Source organism: Natrix helvetica (assembly GCF_964273705.1).
Source record: "Natrix helvetica genome assembly, chromosome: 6".
Taxonomy (NCBI): domain Eukaryota; kingdom Metazoa; phylum Chordata; class Lepidosauria; order Squamata; family Natricidae; genus Natrix; species Natrix helvetica.
The window spans coordinates 84826018-84840550 of NC_138553.1; the positions used below are offsets into that span (position 1 = coordinate 84826018).

A 14533-nucleotide genomic window follows, 5' to 3' on the forward strand; every position below is an offset into this window, starting at 1 on the left:
GCCTTCAGGGGCTTTGGAGAATGTTGATTCCTCCCCCTCCCTTGGGGCAGCCCCTCAAATACTGGAAGACTGCTATCATATCACTCCTAGTCCTCCTTTCAGACTAGACATACCCAGTTCAGAATACCAGTTTGAAGGGACCTTGGAGGTCTTCTAGTCCAACCCACTGCCTAGGCAGGAAACCCTATGCCGTTTCAGACAAATGGCTATCCAACATCTTCTTAAAGACCTCCAGTGTTGGAGCATTCACAACTTCTGGAGGCAACTTCTGTTCCACTGATTAATTGTTCTAACTATCAGGAAATTTCTCTTTAATTCTACTTTGGATCTCTCTTTGATACGTTTCCACCCATTGCTTCTTGTTCTACCCTCAGGTGCCTTGGAGAATAGCTGGACTCCCTCTTCTTTGTGGCAACCCCTGAGATATTGGAAGACTGCCATCATGTCTCCCCTGGTCCTTCTTTTCCTTAGACTGGAGGTACCCAGTCCCTGCAAGCGCTCATTGTATGTTTTGGCCCTAACCATGATTATTCATTTCTGGTGGAACAACTCAACTTGGCCTTGTTCTGGATGGCCCAGATGTTCTGGCCTTAAGACCTGCCTTCCTCCCCCTTCGCTTTATACGTCTGGGGCTCCATTGTCCCCTGTTTGTTCTGATTGCACAAGGTTTGTGAATGCAGCTTTGTTTCGGCCGCCATTCCTCCTTTCACGAAAGCTGTGAGGGCAGCTGCTTTTGGCAGCGCTCTGGAATGAAAACATTAGAGCCGAGCACCCAGAGGCAAAAACAAACAGAGGCACCCAATCTCTTCCTATTCGCTTCGATTTTGCTTCCCCCCACCCCCAACAACCTCAGGAAAACAAGAGAGATTAAGACAACCTCCATTATCTGCCCATTAGCCAGCTTTCTCCAGCCTGCAACTGGAAGGTGAATTCTGTTAGCTCATTTATAACAGAAATGGATCCAATCTCAGGTAGGGATGGGAGCCGCTGTCGATTCTTCACGCCTGCCCTTTTATCCTTGGGAAGAGCGGGGAGAAATCACCTTCACTGGGCATTTATCTGTCCCCCAGTTTCTTCTTCTGCTGGAAACGATCCTTTGCACAAACAGGCAACTGGGTTTTCTCGCCAAACAAATGAGGAACGTGGCTACAGACCGGACAAATTCTCCAAGAATCCATATTGCTTTTTAACAAATCCCCTTGTAAACTGTTGGTCAAGAGTTTCCCCAAGGCCAAGGGGAAGTCCCAGTATCTGAGGGGCTGCCCCAAAGAACGGTGTGTGTGTGTGTGTGTCAACCTGTTCTCCAAAGCACCTGAAGGCAGAGCAAGAATCAACCAAGGAGAGAAGGCAACCTGGAATTCAGGAGGAACGGATTAACCGCGAGGACAAGGAATCCGTGGAAGGACTTCCCTCCAGAGGTTGTGGATGCTCCACCAAGGGAGGCTTTGAGGAAGAGCTTTGACAGCCAGTCTCTCTGGAAGGGTAGAGGGTTTCCTGCTTGAGGAAGGGGTTGGACTACGTAGAAGACCCCCAAGGTCCCTTCCAACTCAGATGGTCTGTGAAGAAATCCAGGGCAGACAGACATCCACCGCTTGCTCCTCCGTCTGCAGTTGGCAAGCCACAAGGAAGGAACAGAATGGGCCATCGGGTCTCAGCATTGCAAGGCAAAGGGCAGAGGTCATCCCTGTGTGTGTGTGTGTGTGTGTGTGTGTGTGTGTGTGTCCGTGTCCAAGGAGAATACAGGAAATAGGATTTATGCCCCTGACAGGTACATGAAGAAACTGCTGCCTAGGCCAAGGGAGAGGAATAATTTTTCAAATGCCAAACAAGATATCGTTCGTGAAATAGCCTCTTGAAGAGCTATGCCATAAGGCTCAATAGGAATAACAGAACAACAGAGTTGGAAGGGACCGTGGAGGTCTTCTAGTCCAACCCCGCCTTCAAGCAGGAGACCCTATACGATTCCAGACAAGTGACTGTCCAGTCTCTTCTTAAAAGCCTCCATTGATGGAGCCCCCACAACTTCTGTTCTACTGGTTGATTGTCCTCCCTGTTAGAAAGTTTCTCCTTAATTCCAGGCTGATTCTCTCCTTGGTTACTTTCCATCCGTTGCTCCTTGTCCTGCCTTCAGGACAGCAGTGATAATGACATCACACTTATACTGATGATGTCATTGCTCCAATACATGTGCCAGTGTTTCCTCATCTTGGTTCGATTTATGGTCACCTGTGAGATATAGTAGTATGGTTCTCTCTCCCTCCCTCCCTCCCTCCCTCCCTCCCTCCCTCCCTCCCTCCCTCTGTTGACCCCCTCTTTCTTGTGGCTATCACTCAGGTCCTGGGGGACTAGCAAACATATCTCCCCTTGTCCTTCTGCTCACTAAACTAGACGTGCCCAATTCCTGCAATACTATGTCATTCCTAATCCTTCTTTCTACCAGACTGGAGATACCTGCAATAATAAAAATATAATAATATTATTATATTAAAATTATAAAAATAATAAAGGAAAGTTTATTTCTGATAATCATTCATGACATGTTGCATTCTTAACCAAGGAAAATGCGATCACAGATTTGGACATTTTTTAAATGGGCGATGATGTGTTTTCTTACGGCTTAAGCGAGTTCTCTTGACAATGAGCTTCCTTGGGCATCCTTTGTAACGGAGAGGCAGAATACACATATAAGGCGCGAAAGGTTTTTCCTCCAGCTCAGTACGACAATGGCATCGGATTATTTCAGGGAACCATCCTTTCTGCAAACCCAGAAGCTTCCTGGCTCCTGCTCCTGTCTGCTCCTTTTGACAGCTCTGCAGAACCTGCCTGCCCAGAGAGTGGCCCCCCCTGGAGACCCCTCCATGCCTGCTGGATAGCGAGCTTCTCAGGAGAATGCGGAGCTGCCACAAGTGGGCCACAACAGGCATCGTTTCCTACAGTATCTGGCCAGGAAGGTTCAGCCGGGATGCAAAAATACACCACGAAGGTAGCTGTGAAAGGTAGCCGGAAAACCTTCTGCGGAGGCTGATGCATTCATTAGGCCAGGCTGTGAATCGTTCTCTCCCCTTCAGGACGAGTGCATGGAGGAGGAAACACGGCAGGGGTGAAGTTCAGGTTTTTTTACTACCTATTCCGTGGGCGTGGCTTGGTGGGCGTGTCAGGGGAAGGATACTGCAAAATCCCCATTCCCTCCCCCCCCCAACTTGTTTTCCAGCTCCGTTCTCCTGTGCAGGGCAACAAAAGAAGACCCAGCCGATCAGCTGGGACTCGGGAGGCAGAGAATAGATGGGGGCAGGGCCAGCCAGAGGTGGTACTTGTCTTTTCTCCAAACTACTCAGAATTTCCACTTCTGCTTCTCCAGAGCCGGTCAGAACCTGCTGGATTTCACTCCTGACTTACGGTCTCTTCTAGGTTGGCTGAGGAGAAGGAGAGTTGAAATGAAGCCAACACCTTTTGCTCATCTCATTCTGCCTATTTAAGACTACACAGGTAGTCCTCGACCTACAACAGTACATTTAGTGAGCCTCCAAAGTTACAACGGCACTGGAAAATGCCACTTGGGTCCTTTCTTTACACCTATGATCATTGCAGCGTTTCCACGGTCACAAGATCGAAATTCAGTCATTTGGCAACTGGCTCATATTTATGACGGAGGTGATTTCCCCTTTTAAGACCTTCTGAGGAGCAGAGTCAGTGGGGAAAGCCAGATTCACTTAATGACCATGCTACTAACTTAGCAACTGCAGTGAATCTCTTAACAAGCGTGGCAAAAAGGCTGTAGGATGGGGGGCAAAATTTGCTTAGTAGCGGTCTCACTTAGCAAGACAACGTTTGGTCTCAGGTGTGGTCGTAAGTCGAGGGTAATCTGTATGTGTGTGTGTGTGTGTGTCTATGCATCCGGCATTCCTTCTGTGCATAAGAGGGTGTGGTTTTTTTTAATTCTCATGCTTTTCATAGCCGTGTGGTTATTTCCCCAGGGAGTAAATTCTTATTGTGTTGAAAGAGACTTTCTTCTAGAATAGGATCATGCCAGCCCAGGAAAGGCCCCAATTTCAGCACCAGAGAATTAAAAACGCCCCAATAAAGAGGCGTTCAGAAGCCTCCACATTTCACAACCACACAATGGAGCCCTTGAAGTCCTCCTGGGGGCTGTATTAATCGCCAGGGATTATTGAAGCGATGCCTGCAATCCAAGGAAATATCAAAGGTGACTCAACTCACCGGCTACTCATTGATTCAGGATTGCCTTTATGGCAAGCACATTCATTTCTAAGAGGTTTTATCAGCTGCCTGTTTGCCTTCCGATATGTAGACCTAAGGTGGAGTTCCCGAATGACAACATAGGCTGGAATTGTGTGTTCCACTTTCATCCCCATTTCCTCTGAATAACAGTAAGTCTTATCAGATCAGGTAATTATTCATCATCATCTAACGACCTCATAATCCCCTGCGGGGCTGGAGTCCGGGTAACTGATTGGGGTTAGCAGAGTGTTTTAATGGCCAGATGCCCTTCCTGTTGCCAGAGCGGACTTTTGTTCAGCAGATACATTCTCACTGTGCCCAGAGAGAGAAATATCTGCCTCTACCTGGTATCGACCTCTCCGCCTTCTGATTGTGAGGCGAGAGCTCCATCTCTAGGCCAGCGCACCACTCCCAGGTAATATTCACATGGCTGAGAAATTCTGCTCCTGAAAATGGGATGGGGTGGTTTGAGATTCAGGATAGGACCTCTCGCAAACCACGGGCTCTGACAAAATCCCCATCGGTCAATTGCAAGAGGCAGTTTTACTGGGAACAGCTTACATCTTGCGACGAGACCTTTCACGTCATTAAACAACAGCATCTGCTTTTCCAAGCTCCTTGGGAAGGGCTTGTGAAGTGGAACAAAGGCCAAATCCTGTGCCATCAACCACAATAATAATGCTAGTAAAAATATTATCAGCCCACCAGGTGCCGTACTAAAAGAATCCTGGAGAGTACATGGATGGAAGGTATATGCACATTGTCAACATTTCTATGACAAAAGGCCATGCTGCAGCCATTCAGGTTCTTGGGAAGAACTTGGTGCCTATGGAGGCCAATACCAGCTAAAAAATGGGCAGCTGTGATTTCCCATCGATGTGTAAATAGTAATAATAATTATTGTTTAACAATGTTGATAAGAAAGACAGAAATAAACCTGGATAGTGGACGTGGCAGTGCCTGGAGACAGCAGAATAAAAGAGAAAGAACTGGAGAAAATCCCAAACTACGAAGACCTGCAAATAGAACGGCTGTGACAAAAGGAAGCGAATGTAGTCGTAACAGTCACAGGCACGTTGGAGGCAATCGCAAAACATCTGGAGCACCTTTGGGATTGACAAAATCCCCGTCAGTCAATTGCAAAAGGCGGTTTTACTTGGAACAGCTTCCATCCTTCTATCAGACTTCCAGCACCATCCACACCTCCACATCTGCCTATCCCAGGTCCTTGGGAATCCAATTTAAACATCTGGCTGACTATCGTTTTTCCTCCTCCTCCTATCTTTATTACATCAATTTTTGCCTAAATGTGGCCTGTGGTTTTCAATAAAAGTTTTCTATATTCAAAAGAGAAACTGCTTAATTTTTTACCATTTGTTGGGCGCTACTAAGACACCAAGATATCCATTTTGAGCCGGTGGAAAAGATGCAGCTTACAAAAATGGTTGTTTTTTTCCCCAAATGCCTTCCAACTCCTTTTGCCTTTGAGGAAGCAGCCGATTGAGAAAATGAGTTGGCCTAATGCTTTTATAAAGGAACACATCCGGTGTTTGCAGAAGGGGAACAAGCTTTTCATAAGTTAGTTATTTGCTTAGGGAGACAACATAAAGTGTTATCTAAATATTAGGATTTCCAGATTATCTGGGCTGATCTGCACTTCCTCTTTGTCCCAGCGAGGCAATGGGCCACCTGTCAATTTGGGAGGGGAGGAATGAGTGATGTCATTCTCAGATTGCCCCTTACCCTGCAAGGAAGGTGAACCTCACCTGAGGTCCCTTTATTGGCAAGAAAATTAATCTCTTTCCCCCCTCTCTTTGCTGGTTCAAATGGCATTTGGGACAGTCCATTAAATGTGTTGCAGTTCCTTCTGTCTTGCACAAATGGGACTTGGAAGGTTCCTGACCTCTTCCCGAAATTAAAAATAAAAACATTAGGAGTCACCTTGCAACAAAGAAGTCAAAGATTTTTGAGCCACGTGAAGGGGAGAAATATAGGAGGGGAAGAGGTTGGTTACATCCAAGAAAACAAATCTTTGCAAGCGGTTACCTCATTTGCATAAAAATATAAAGGTACTCAGCATGTGTAAATGTACACAAATGATTCTTGTGTACTGTTCATTTGATCTGTGGCGGCCCATCTCATTTAAGCAACTGGATAGAAGTCCTAAAGTTGCTTTTTTCAGGAGGCAACTGGACTTTCTGGTTTTACTTTGAAGACGTTGCGCTTCTCATCCAAGAAGCTTCAGAGCTGAAGAAGCTCCTTGGATGAGAAGAGAAACGTCCTCAAAGAAAAACCAGAAAGTCCAGTTGCCTCCAAAAAAAGCCCCTTTGAGACAACCAGGACCTGGATGGCTGAGAATCTCCATAGACAAACTGAATGGAAACTAACCAAGGACAGAAGCAACCTGGGATTAAGGAGAAATTTCCTGACAGTGAGAACAATTAATCAGCGGAATGACTTGCCTCCAGAAAGTGTGAATGCTCCAACACTGGAAGCTCTTTTTAAGAAGAAGTTGGATAGCCATTTGTCTGAAGTGATGCCTAAGCAGGGGGTTGGACTAGAAGACCTCCAAGGTCCCATCCAACTCTTATCATTCTGGACACTCTGTGCAATTCCAAGTGCTGTTTTTAACCTTGAGGTCCCTACATGATTTGCCACCAGAGTATTGCAAAAAGACCTTTTCTCCACCAATTTTAACCTGTCTGATTTGGACCTCCTGGGGGAACCTGTTCAGGAGACCCCACTTTCATGAAGGAAGGGGGTGCGTGGAGAAGCTTGTAGGCGAGCCTTTTCCAGGGTTACGTCTCCATTTTGGAATGGACCTCCCTCTGAAATTCAACCTGCTCCCGCTTTATTAGCTTTCTGCAAACTATTGAAAACTGAAGTTGTTCCAGGAAGCCCCTGGGAGAAGTGACTGATGAGTGTGTTGCCTTTGATTAATTGTCTTTATATTCTTTTGCCGAGATGCTTTATTGCGTTGCTGTTGATGTATATGAAGAATCTCTTAGGGTGGACCGTAAACCTAATAAATAAATTCACTGAGGAGGGGAGAGGAGTAATTGGAGTAGATTTATTTGCAAAGCAGCGTAGGATCTCTTCATATGTATATATATATGCTTATCTTTGGGCATTTGCACCAAATAGATGCTCTTAAGTTTTCTGAATGGAAGAAAAGAGAAGGTCGATTGGTGTTCCAGGAGGCATCCATTCAAGCATTCATTATATTAATAGCTAGACTCAAGGCACTTCGCTTACGTACAACTATGTGGAAGTGGTTCACCCATAATTTCAAGCTCTCCACTTCTTCAGCTTAGAAGTCCCTGTGAAGCCCATCCGAGTTCTAATTAGGCCTGGCCCTCCATAGCTGCAAAGCCTAGCTCTGCCTATGGGGAATGCAATGCTTTGTTCCAGTCCTCTGCAAGATTGAAGCAGAGGGGCACCTACATCACTTGGTGGGGTTTTTCTTTTAGAACAGAACAGAACAGAATGATGGAGTTGGAAGGGACCTTGTAGGTCATCTAGTCCAGCCCCCCCATCCAAGCAGAAGAACCTACCCCATTTCTGACAGATGGCAGTCCAGTCTCTTCTTGAAAGCCTCCAGAGATGAAGCTCCAAAACTTCTGAAGGCAACTTTTGTTCCATGGGTTGATTGTTCTCACTGTCAGAAAATTCCTCCTTAATTCCAGGTTGCTTCTCTCCTTAATTAGTTTCCATCCATTACTCCTTGTCTGGCCTTCGGGTGCTTTGGAGAACAGCTTGACCCCCTTCCTCCTCTCTGTGGCAGCCCCTCAAACATTAGAACACTGCTTTCATGTCTCCCCTGGTCCTTCTCTTCACTAGACCAGCCATGCCCAGTTCCTGCAACCGTTCATTGTATGTTTTAGCCTCCAGCCCCCTCATCATCCCGGTTGCTCTTCTCTGTCCTTTTTCTATCGTCTCAACCTCTTTTTTATAATGTGGTGGCCAAAACTGGATGCAGGATTCCAAGTGTAGTCTTACTATAAGACTTTATAGAGTGGTATTAGTACTATTAGTTTTTAGATAACCACATTTCCTATTTAGTACCACAAATTTAGTACAAGAGGAAAGGGTCTTCTAGAACCTGATTGTACAGAAGGATAATATGGAGACTTGTGCACCTCTGTTTTTGACAACTTCATATGTTGCAGAATGAGAGGTTTTTTAGATGGAGAAAATAAAATAAAAGCCGATTATGTTATGGAAAAGAAGCAGAATCTATGATCAGCTATGGATACCACAAGAGAGACAAAGGAAAATTTCACAAAACACATGATGAGATACAGAATTGGCTAGGACTAGTCATTCTGATAGCCCAACATTCATTGTTTAAACAATTAGATCCATTCATGGAATCTGGAAAGTGTAACTAGCAGTTCCTTGAGGAAGGCACGGATCTTGTGGGGACTTGACTGTGGCCCCCCCTCCTAGGGTGGCCCTAAGGCTAAATATGGACCACAAATTAACCAGGAACAGCATCTTCTCCTGGCTCCATGTAAGCTGCTGCTTTTCAAACTTCAGCATCCTGGCTGGAGAATTTGGGGAGTTAAAGTCCACACATCTTCAAGCTGCTAAGTTTGAAAACCACGGATCTATAGCAGAACAGCCAATTTTCAAGGACTGTAATAGTCTAATCAAGATTTGCTTGCTTTATCAGAAGTCCAGGTTTCGTAATTGGTGTGGGCTAGAGACCAGCCACATTAAATTTCATTCAGTTGCTGGCCTCAGTTTTTCCTTGGCTGGATCTGCATCTGGTCACACTTTATATTTTAGTAAGTCTATGTGAATATTTGTACATATTTACCTAAGCTTTTCTCCTAACATGTACTTTTTAGGACAATGTTTTTTTCTCAAATATATACATTTTTCCGAGGCCTGGTGGCTCAGTGGCTAAGGCGCTGAGCCTGTCGATCAGAAAGGTCGGCAGTTTGGTGGTTCGAATCCCTAGTGCTGCGTAATGGAGTGAGCTCCCACTATTTGTCCCAGCTTCTGCCAACTTAGCAGTTTGAAAGCACATAAAAATGCAAGTATAAAAACAGGAACCACCTTTGGTGGGAAGGTAACAGAGTTCCGTGCGCCTTCGGCGTTGAGTCATGCCGGCCATATGATCACGGAGATGTCTTCGGACAGTGCTGGCTCTTTGGCTTTGAAATGGAGATGAGCTGCGCCCCCTAGAGTCAGGAACGACTAGCACAGATGTGCGAGGGGAACCTTTACCTTTTTACATTTTTCCTACTATATGACGCTTTGCAAGTGGTCTTCTCTAATATAAGCCCCTTTTTTCTCTTAAAAGTATTTTTTTTCTGAAGCATTTTGTATACGGCACAAACCTCTAAAACTTGACTATGGCCGTCTTTTGTGTCGTGCCCAAGACTTAGAGGGTGGGCAAAAGTCACATTAACACGTAAATGAAACAAATTCCCTCTCTGAGTTGAAATTGGGGTGACTAAAATGCCAGCCTTCCCGGAGCTCTTTTAATGGTGCTGCGGAAGGCAGAATAACGTTTTTTAATCACCGTCGAGCCGTTATGACAGAATGTCCTAGATCCTAGAGAAAACTGGGTTGCTTGTGATCCTCTTGATCTTGACAATCATGTCATCAACCTGTTTTATCCGATCGTCATGTACGGGTGGAAAAATAACCCCAGTAACAGAATAACAGAGTTGGAAGGGACGTAGGGGGTCTTGTAGCCCAACCCCCTGCTCAGGCAGGAAACCTTACACCACGTCAGACAAATCCTTGTCCAATTCCTTCCTAAAGCCTTCCAGTGTTGGAGCTTCTGGAGGCAAGGAGTTCCACTGCTGAATTGCCCTCCCTGTCAGGAACCTTCTCCTTAGTTCTAAGTTGCTTCTCTCCTTCATTAATGACACCCGCAGCCTTCAGCATTTGCTGGATGGAACTGACAGGAAGCGGAAGTCAACAGCATGCAGAGAATTCCAGCTGTTGCATAATTTTAAAGCTCCTTTTCTGCACCGTGGAGGACCTCCATGGGTCATCCAAGGGAGTGGCCATCAGGTGTGTGTTGACAGCTCCATCCAGCTTCCATCCCATGGTTATAATACCACCTTGCCTTTTTTCTTTTTAAAAAAGTCCTCCGTTAATGCTCAGAGTCCCCAGCTCTTTTCTTCTTTTCCTTTTCCTTTCTTTCTCTCTCTTCCTTCCTTCCTTCCTTCCTTTTTTCTTTCTTTCTCTCTCCCTCCCTCCTTCCTTCCTTCCTCCTTTTCTTCCCCACAACTGGGTCTCCAAACTTGGCAGAATGAAAAAAAAATATCAGTGGTACAAACTTTCTGACGTTTTGATGTTAGGGATCAGCTAGAAATGAAAGCATGCCCTAAAATAGACTTTGCGGTGCTAAAAGAACAAAGGAAATTTTCCTGGAGGTGAGATGGGTGGCATACAAATCTAATAAACATACATACATACATATACATACATGCATGCATACAATTCTTTAGAGTGCTGGGAAACCTGATTCCCACCTCTATGGGACGTAGCTATACCTGCTCTGCATCTTTCCTGTCTCTCCAGATTCTCGGTCCAATGCTTATATGTAGCCAAAATTAGGAAAAGTTCTTCACCTTAACAACTGACCTGGACTGTGTGTGTGTGTGTGTGTGTGTTTTCCCTGTCTGTAGCTTCCTTGATGCTGGAACTCCATTTCTTGCATTATCCCGACTCCCAAACTCCTGATTAAGCTGGCAGGTCTTTTAAGAGGAAAGGTGGCTTGGAGGCTTTTCAGCACCCGAGGAGAGGAATTGCTAGGATTTTTTTTACAAAAATAGAAAGGCATAGAAATGAATACAAGGGGAACGAAGGACATGGATCTTCTCTCTTACTCCATGGGTCTGCAAGCACTTTGGAAAAGATCTGGAGCTACATTTTTAAAAAACTTTTTCTAACAGTTTTTTTTTTAAAAAAATGCTATTCCACATTCTATCAGCAGGTGCATTTCAGTGTCTCCTACTTGATGCTTTATGTCACTGTTAAAATTTCATGATGCACCCGTTAAATTGCAGGAGGAACTGATTTTATTTTGTCTTCGTGGAGCTTCATAGCATGAAAGCCGAGGCTTAAAACCAAATTTATCTTCGCTTAGGACTGCACCTGCCAAGGATGTGGTTCAAATTTGGATTTTAAAGTTACTAAATAATAAATGCAACAAAAACTTCATTTTGGTTTGTTTGGGAATAAGAATAAAGACACAAAATGTCAACCCCAAGGCAGAAGCTAGAAGAAATTCAGCAGAGCTGAGTGTTAACGGCTCCTGGCAGCCGTTTCATTACGCGAATTTTGGAAACATGAGTTAAATTGTTACAAGCCACAGATTTTTAGATATTGTTGCTCCTACGTTACACACCTACTCAAATATATAAGGATAAGGTGCCACTGATTTAAGTGGATTGCAGACCCATAAAGGTTAAGTTTCTCTGGTTTTGCTTAAATAGTGGAAATTATTATTTTGCAAGCCCGTTCTAGGAAGTCAAAGGAGAAATGGTTAAGATGGATGATTATGATTATCTATTCATTTTCTATTTTTCTTCTTCTCAGTATGGCACCACAGAGGGGGGGGGGGGAAGTACACATGTTTATTTGGAATTTCTTTTATGAGGGATTGCAGTTGCTTTTGCAAACATTAACTTTACAGCCACATTTTTTCTGAGCCTTTTAAAGATATTCATCTGCTGTTTGACTTTGGTTGTACGTGCACCGAAAAGCTCACATTCTACTTTATGGCAGCATCCGAATAGATCCTGCAAAAGATTTTAAGGAAGGAGAATCACACGCGACCCGTAACCATGGTGAAGAAATCTTGGTTCCCTCCATTAATCCAATTTTACAAGTTGCTCAACACACGAACCACAAATTAACAGCTGAGTTAGAATAACCAGGCTGGGTTGTAGCTCTGCAGCTGAACCTGGTTAGTGTTAACCTTGGTTCTTTGTCTTGGGGCAGGAGGGACTTGGAGCAAACGTAGCATGTTTGATTATTTTATAATGCTCCTAATTAACCAGGGTTAATTAATAATCATGCAAATACAGTCTTTCTGAATATTCTGGATAATAACGTCTTGCATGATCCAGTCTGGTGATGCCCTTAGGATTCGGAGGTGTCTTGTGAATCTGGGAACCTGGGTTAATCTCTCCTGGGCCCAAGCGAGCACATGGTGTCAACCTAGCCATTCCCAGCCCTCATCTAGAACTGATGATGTTTCCTAGTTGGGTAATGAAACGTCTGCAGGAAAACAACCAGCCTTAGAGAGCACCAAGGACACCACAGTCTTTCTCTCTTCTTCCTCCTCCTCTTCCTCCCTTCAAATCCCACTTCCTTATAGAACTTCCTAGCCATTCCCAGCCCAGCCCTCATCTAGAACTGATGATGTTTCCTAGTTGGGTCATGAAACGTCTACAAAAAAGCCCCCCACCAAGTTCAGGCAGCACCAAGGCCCTCTCGTTTCAACCCTGAGCTACCAATACAGGTAGTCCTCGACTTACAACAGTTCCTTTAGTGACCGTTTGAAGTGACGTCGGCACTGAAAAAAGTAACTTACAACCATTTTCCACCCTTATGACCATTGCAGGTTCCCCCCGGTCACCTGATCGAAATTCAGATGCTTGACAAACTGACTCGTATTTATGACGGTTGTGTCAGAGTTCCAAATAGCATCCAAAGTAAAATAAGAATCTGAGGCAAAAGGTTCCTCAAAGTTCCCATTTATGAAGAGAGCCATGTTGGAACATCTGGGGAAACTCGAATCTGGAAGCTTCCTGGTTTTCCCCGCCCAGTTGAAGGTTCAAGATCTTGCCCCCACACCCACCCACAAGCCCATCCCATGGTCCTATCTTCCCCTGCCACGGAGACATATTCCTCCCATTCACATCCGGCCAGGTTCAGAGACAAAGGATGACCTTGGCTTTCTAAGAAGAATGTGCTTATGGCTACATATCACCCAACTCCGTACAATCCCCCCTCCCACTTTCACATAGGAGATGGTAGAAAGTGTGGCAGGCCTGAAGTCCAAAAGAAAAGATAGCTTGCGGGCATCACAGGTGGCAGCATCCTCTGTGTGTGTGTGTGTGTGTGTGTGTGTGTCCCTCGGTCCCCTTTGGTGATCTTGTGACCGGCAAAGTCGATGGGTAAGCCGGATTCACTTAACAACCGTGTTCCTAACCTAACTGCTAGTGATTCACTTAAGAACAGCGGAGAGGAAGCTGGAGGGAAACTCACTTGACCAAATGCTTGGTTCATTTCACAGGGGGCCTTTTGGGCTCAGTGAAGGGGAGGGCTATCCCTCTAAATTGTCCTATTTTAGGGGAGAGGTTGTTATTATTCGGGAAGGGGGCTCTTTCCCAGTCCAGGTACCCCTCGCCTTATGACCACAAGATAAAAGCGAAAGCCCAGGTGCTTCTAGCTTCCTGCCCTCCTGCATCCTGGCCACTTGGGCGCATGGGAGCGCAGGGACCCCCCCATCCTGCCTCCTCCCCGCACCCCCCTCCCCCCCAGCTGTCACAAGGGGTCCAGGTGCTGGGGAGCCCCTACCCCACCTCCCCACTGGCGCTTGCGCACTGGCAGGCCCTCCTCCCTCCTCCTCCGGCGGCCCCGCCCTCTCCCCCGCCTCCCCCTCCCCTCCGGCTCCTCGGCCGCCCAGCAGCTGGCAGGCGGGCGAGCAGGCAGCGTCGGTGCCGGGCGGGAGGGCAGCGGAGGGCAGCGGGCATCCGGGCCAGGCAGGCGGAGGAAGGCGGCGGCGGCGGCGGCGGCTTGCCGGGAGGAGCGGGCGAGCGGGCGAGCGGGCGCGGCGCCTGCCCTGGGCGATGCTCCGGCTGCGGGGCGCGCTGTGCTGGCTGGGCGGCTGGGCTGCGCTCCTGCTGGGCTGGCCGGCCGATGCCGTGGCCGCCGCCGCCAGCCTGCAGCTGCCGCCCTGCCGGGAGGTGAGAACCACGCGCGGTCGCGGCGCCTGCCGTGGGAAGGGGGGGATTCCCGCGGGGATGCCGGGAGGTTTCCGAGGTCATCCAGACGGGCTCCCGTCCTCCCCCCTCCCTCCAGGGTGGGCGTTGGGCTCCGCTTCCCCTCCGCCGTGGGAAAAGCCTGCCCGACTTCTCCGGGGAGCTGTCCGCGGGGCGCCCTGCTTTGGCGGGGAGGGGGGCTTCCCAACGGCTTTAGTTCTGTAGCTGACCCGGGAGAGGAGACCACCAGGAAAGCCCAGGAGGGTCACTCAGGCGGGGCGCAGGGAAACGCAGTCCGTGCCAAGGCAAGGGCGCTGGGCCGCTGGGATTCCTTG

At 46.9% G+C, this 14533-nt stretch overlaps 1 protein-coding gene across 2 annotated transcripts in view; it reads left to right on the forward strand.

Moving 5' to 3' along the window:
- ELAPOR2 (endosome-lysosome associated apoptosis and autophagy regulator family member 2) overlaps positions 1-14533 on the forward strand; it is a 75978-nt gene that overhangs the window by 3894 nt on the left and 57551 nt on the right. Inside the window, exon 1 of one of the 2 annotated variants that reach the window (XM_081957232.1) lies at positions 13941-14183. The exons of the other annotated variant lie outside the window; for it this stretch is intronic. Within the exon in view, the coding sequence (XP_081813358.1) occupies positions 14067-14183 (117 nt within the window). The 5' untranslated portion in view covers positions 13941-14066. Of the gene's footprint in view, positions 1-13940; positions 14184-14533 lie in introns of those variants that run through there. 2 annotated transcript variants of the gene reach the window in all.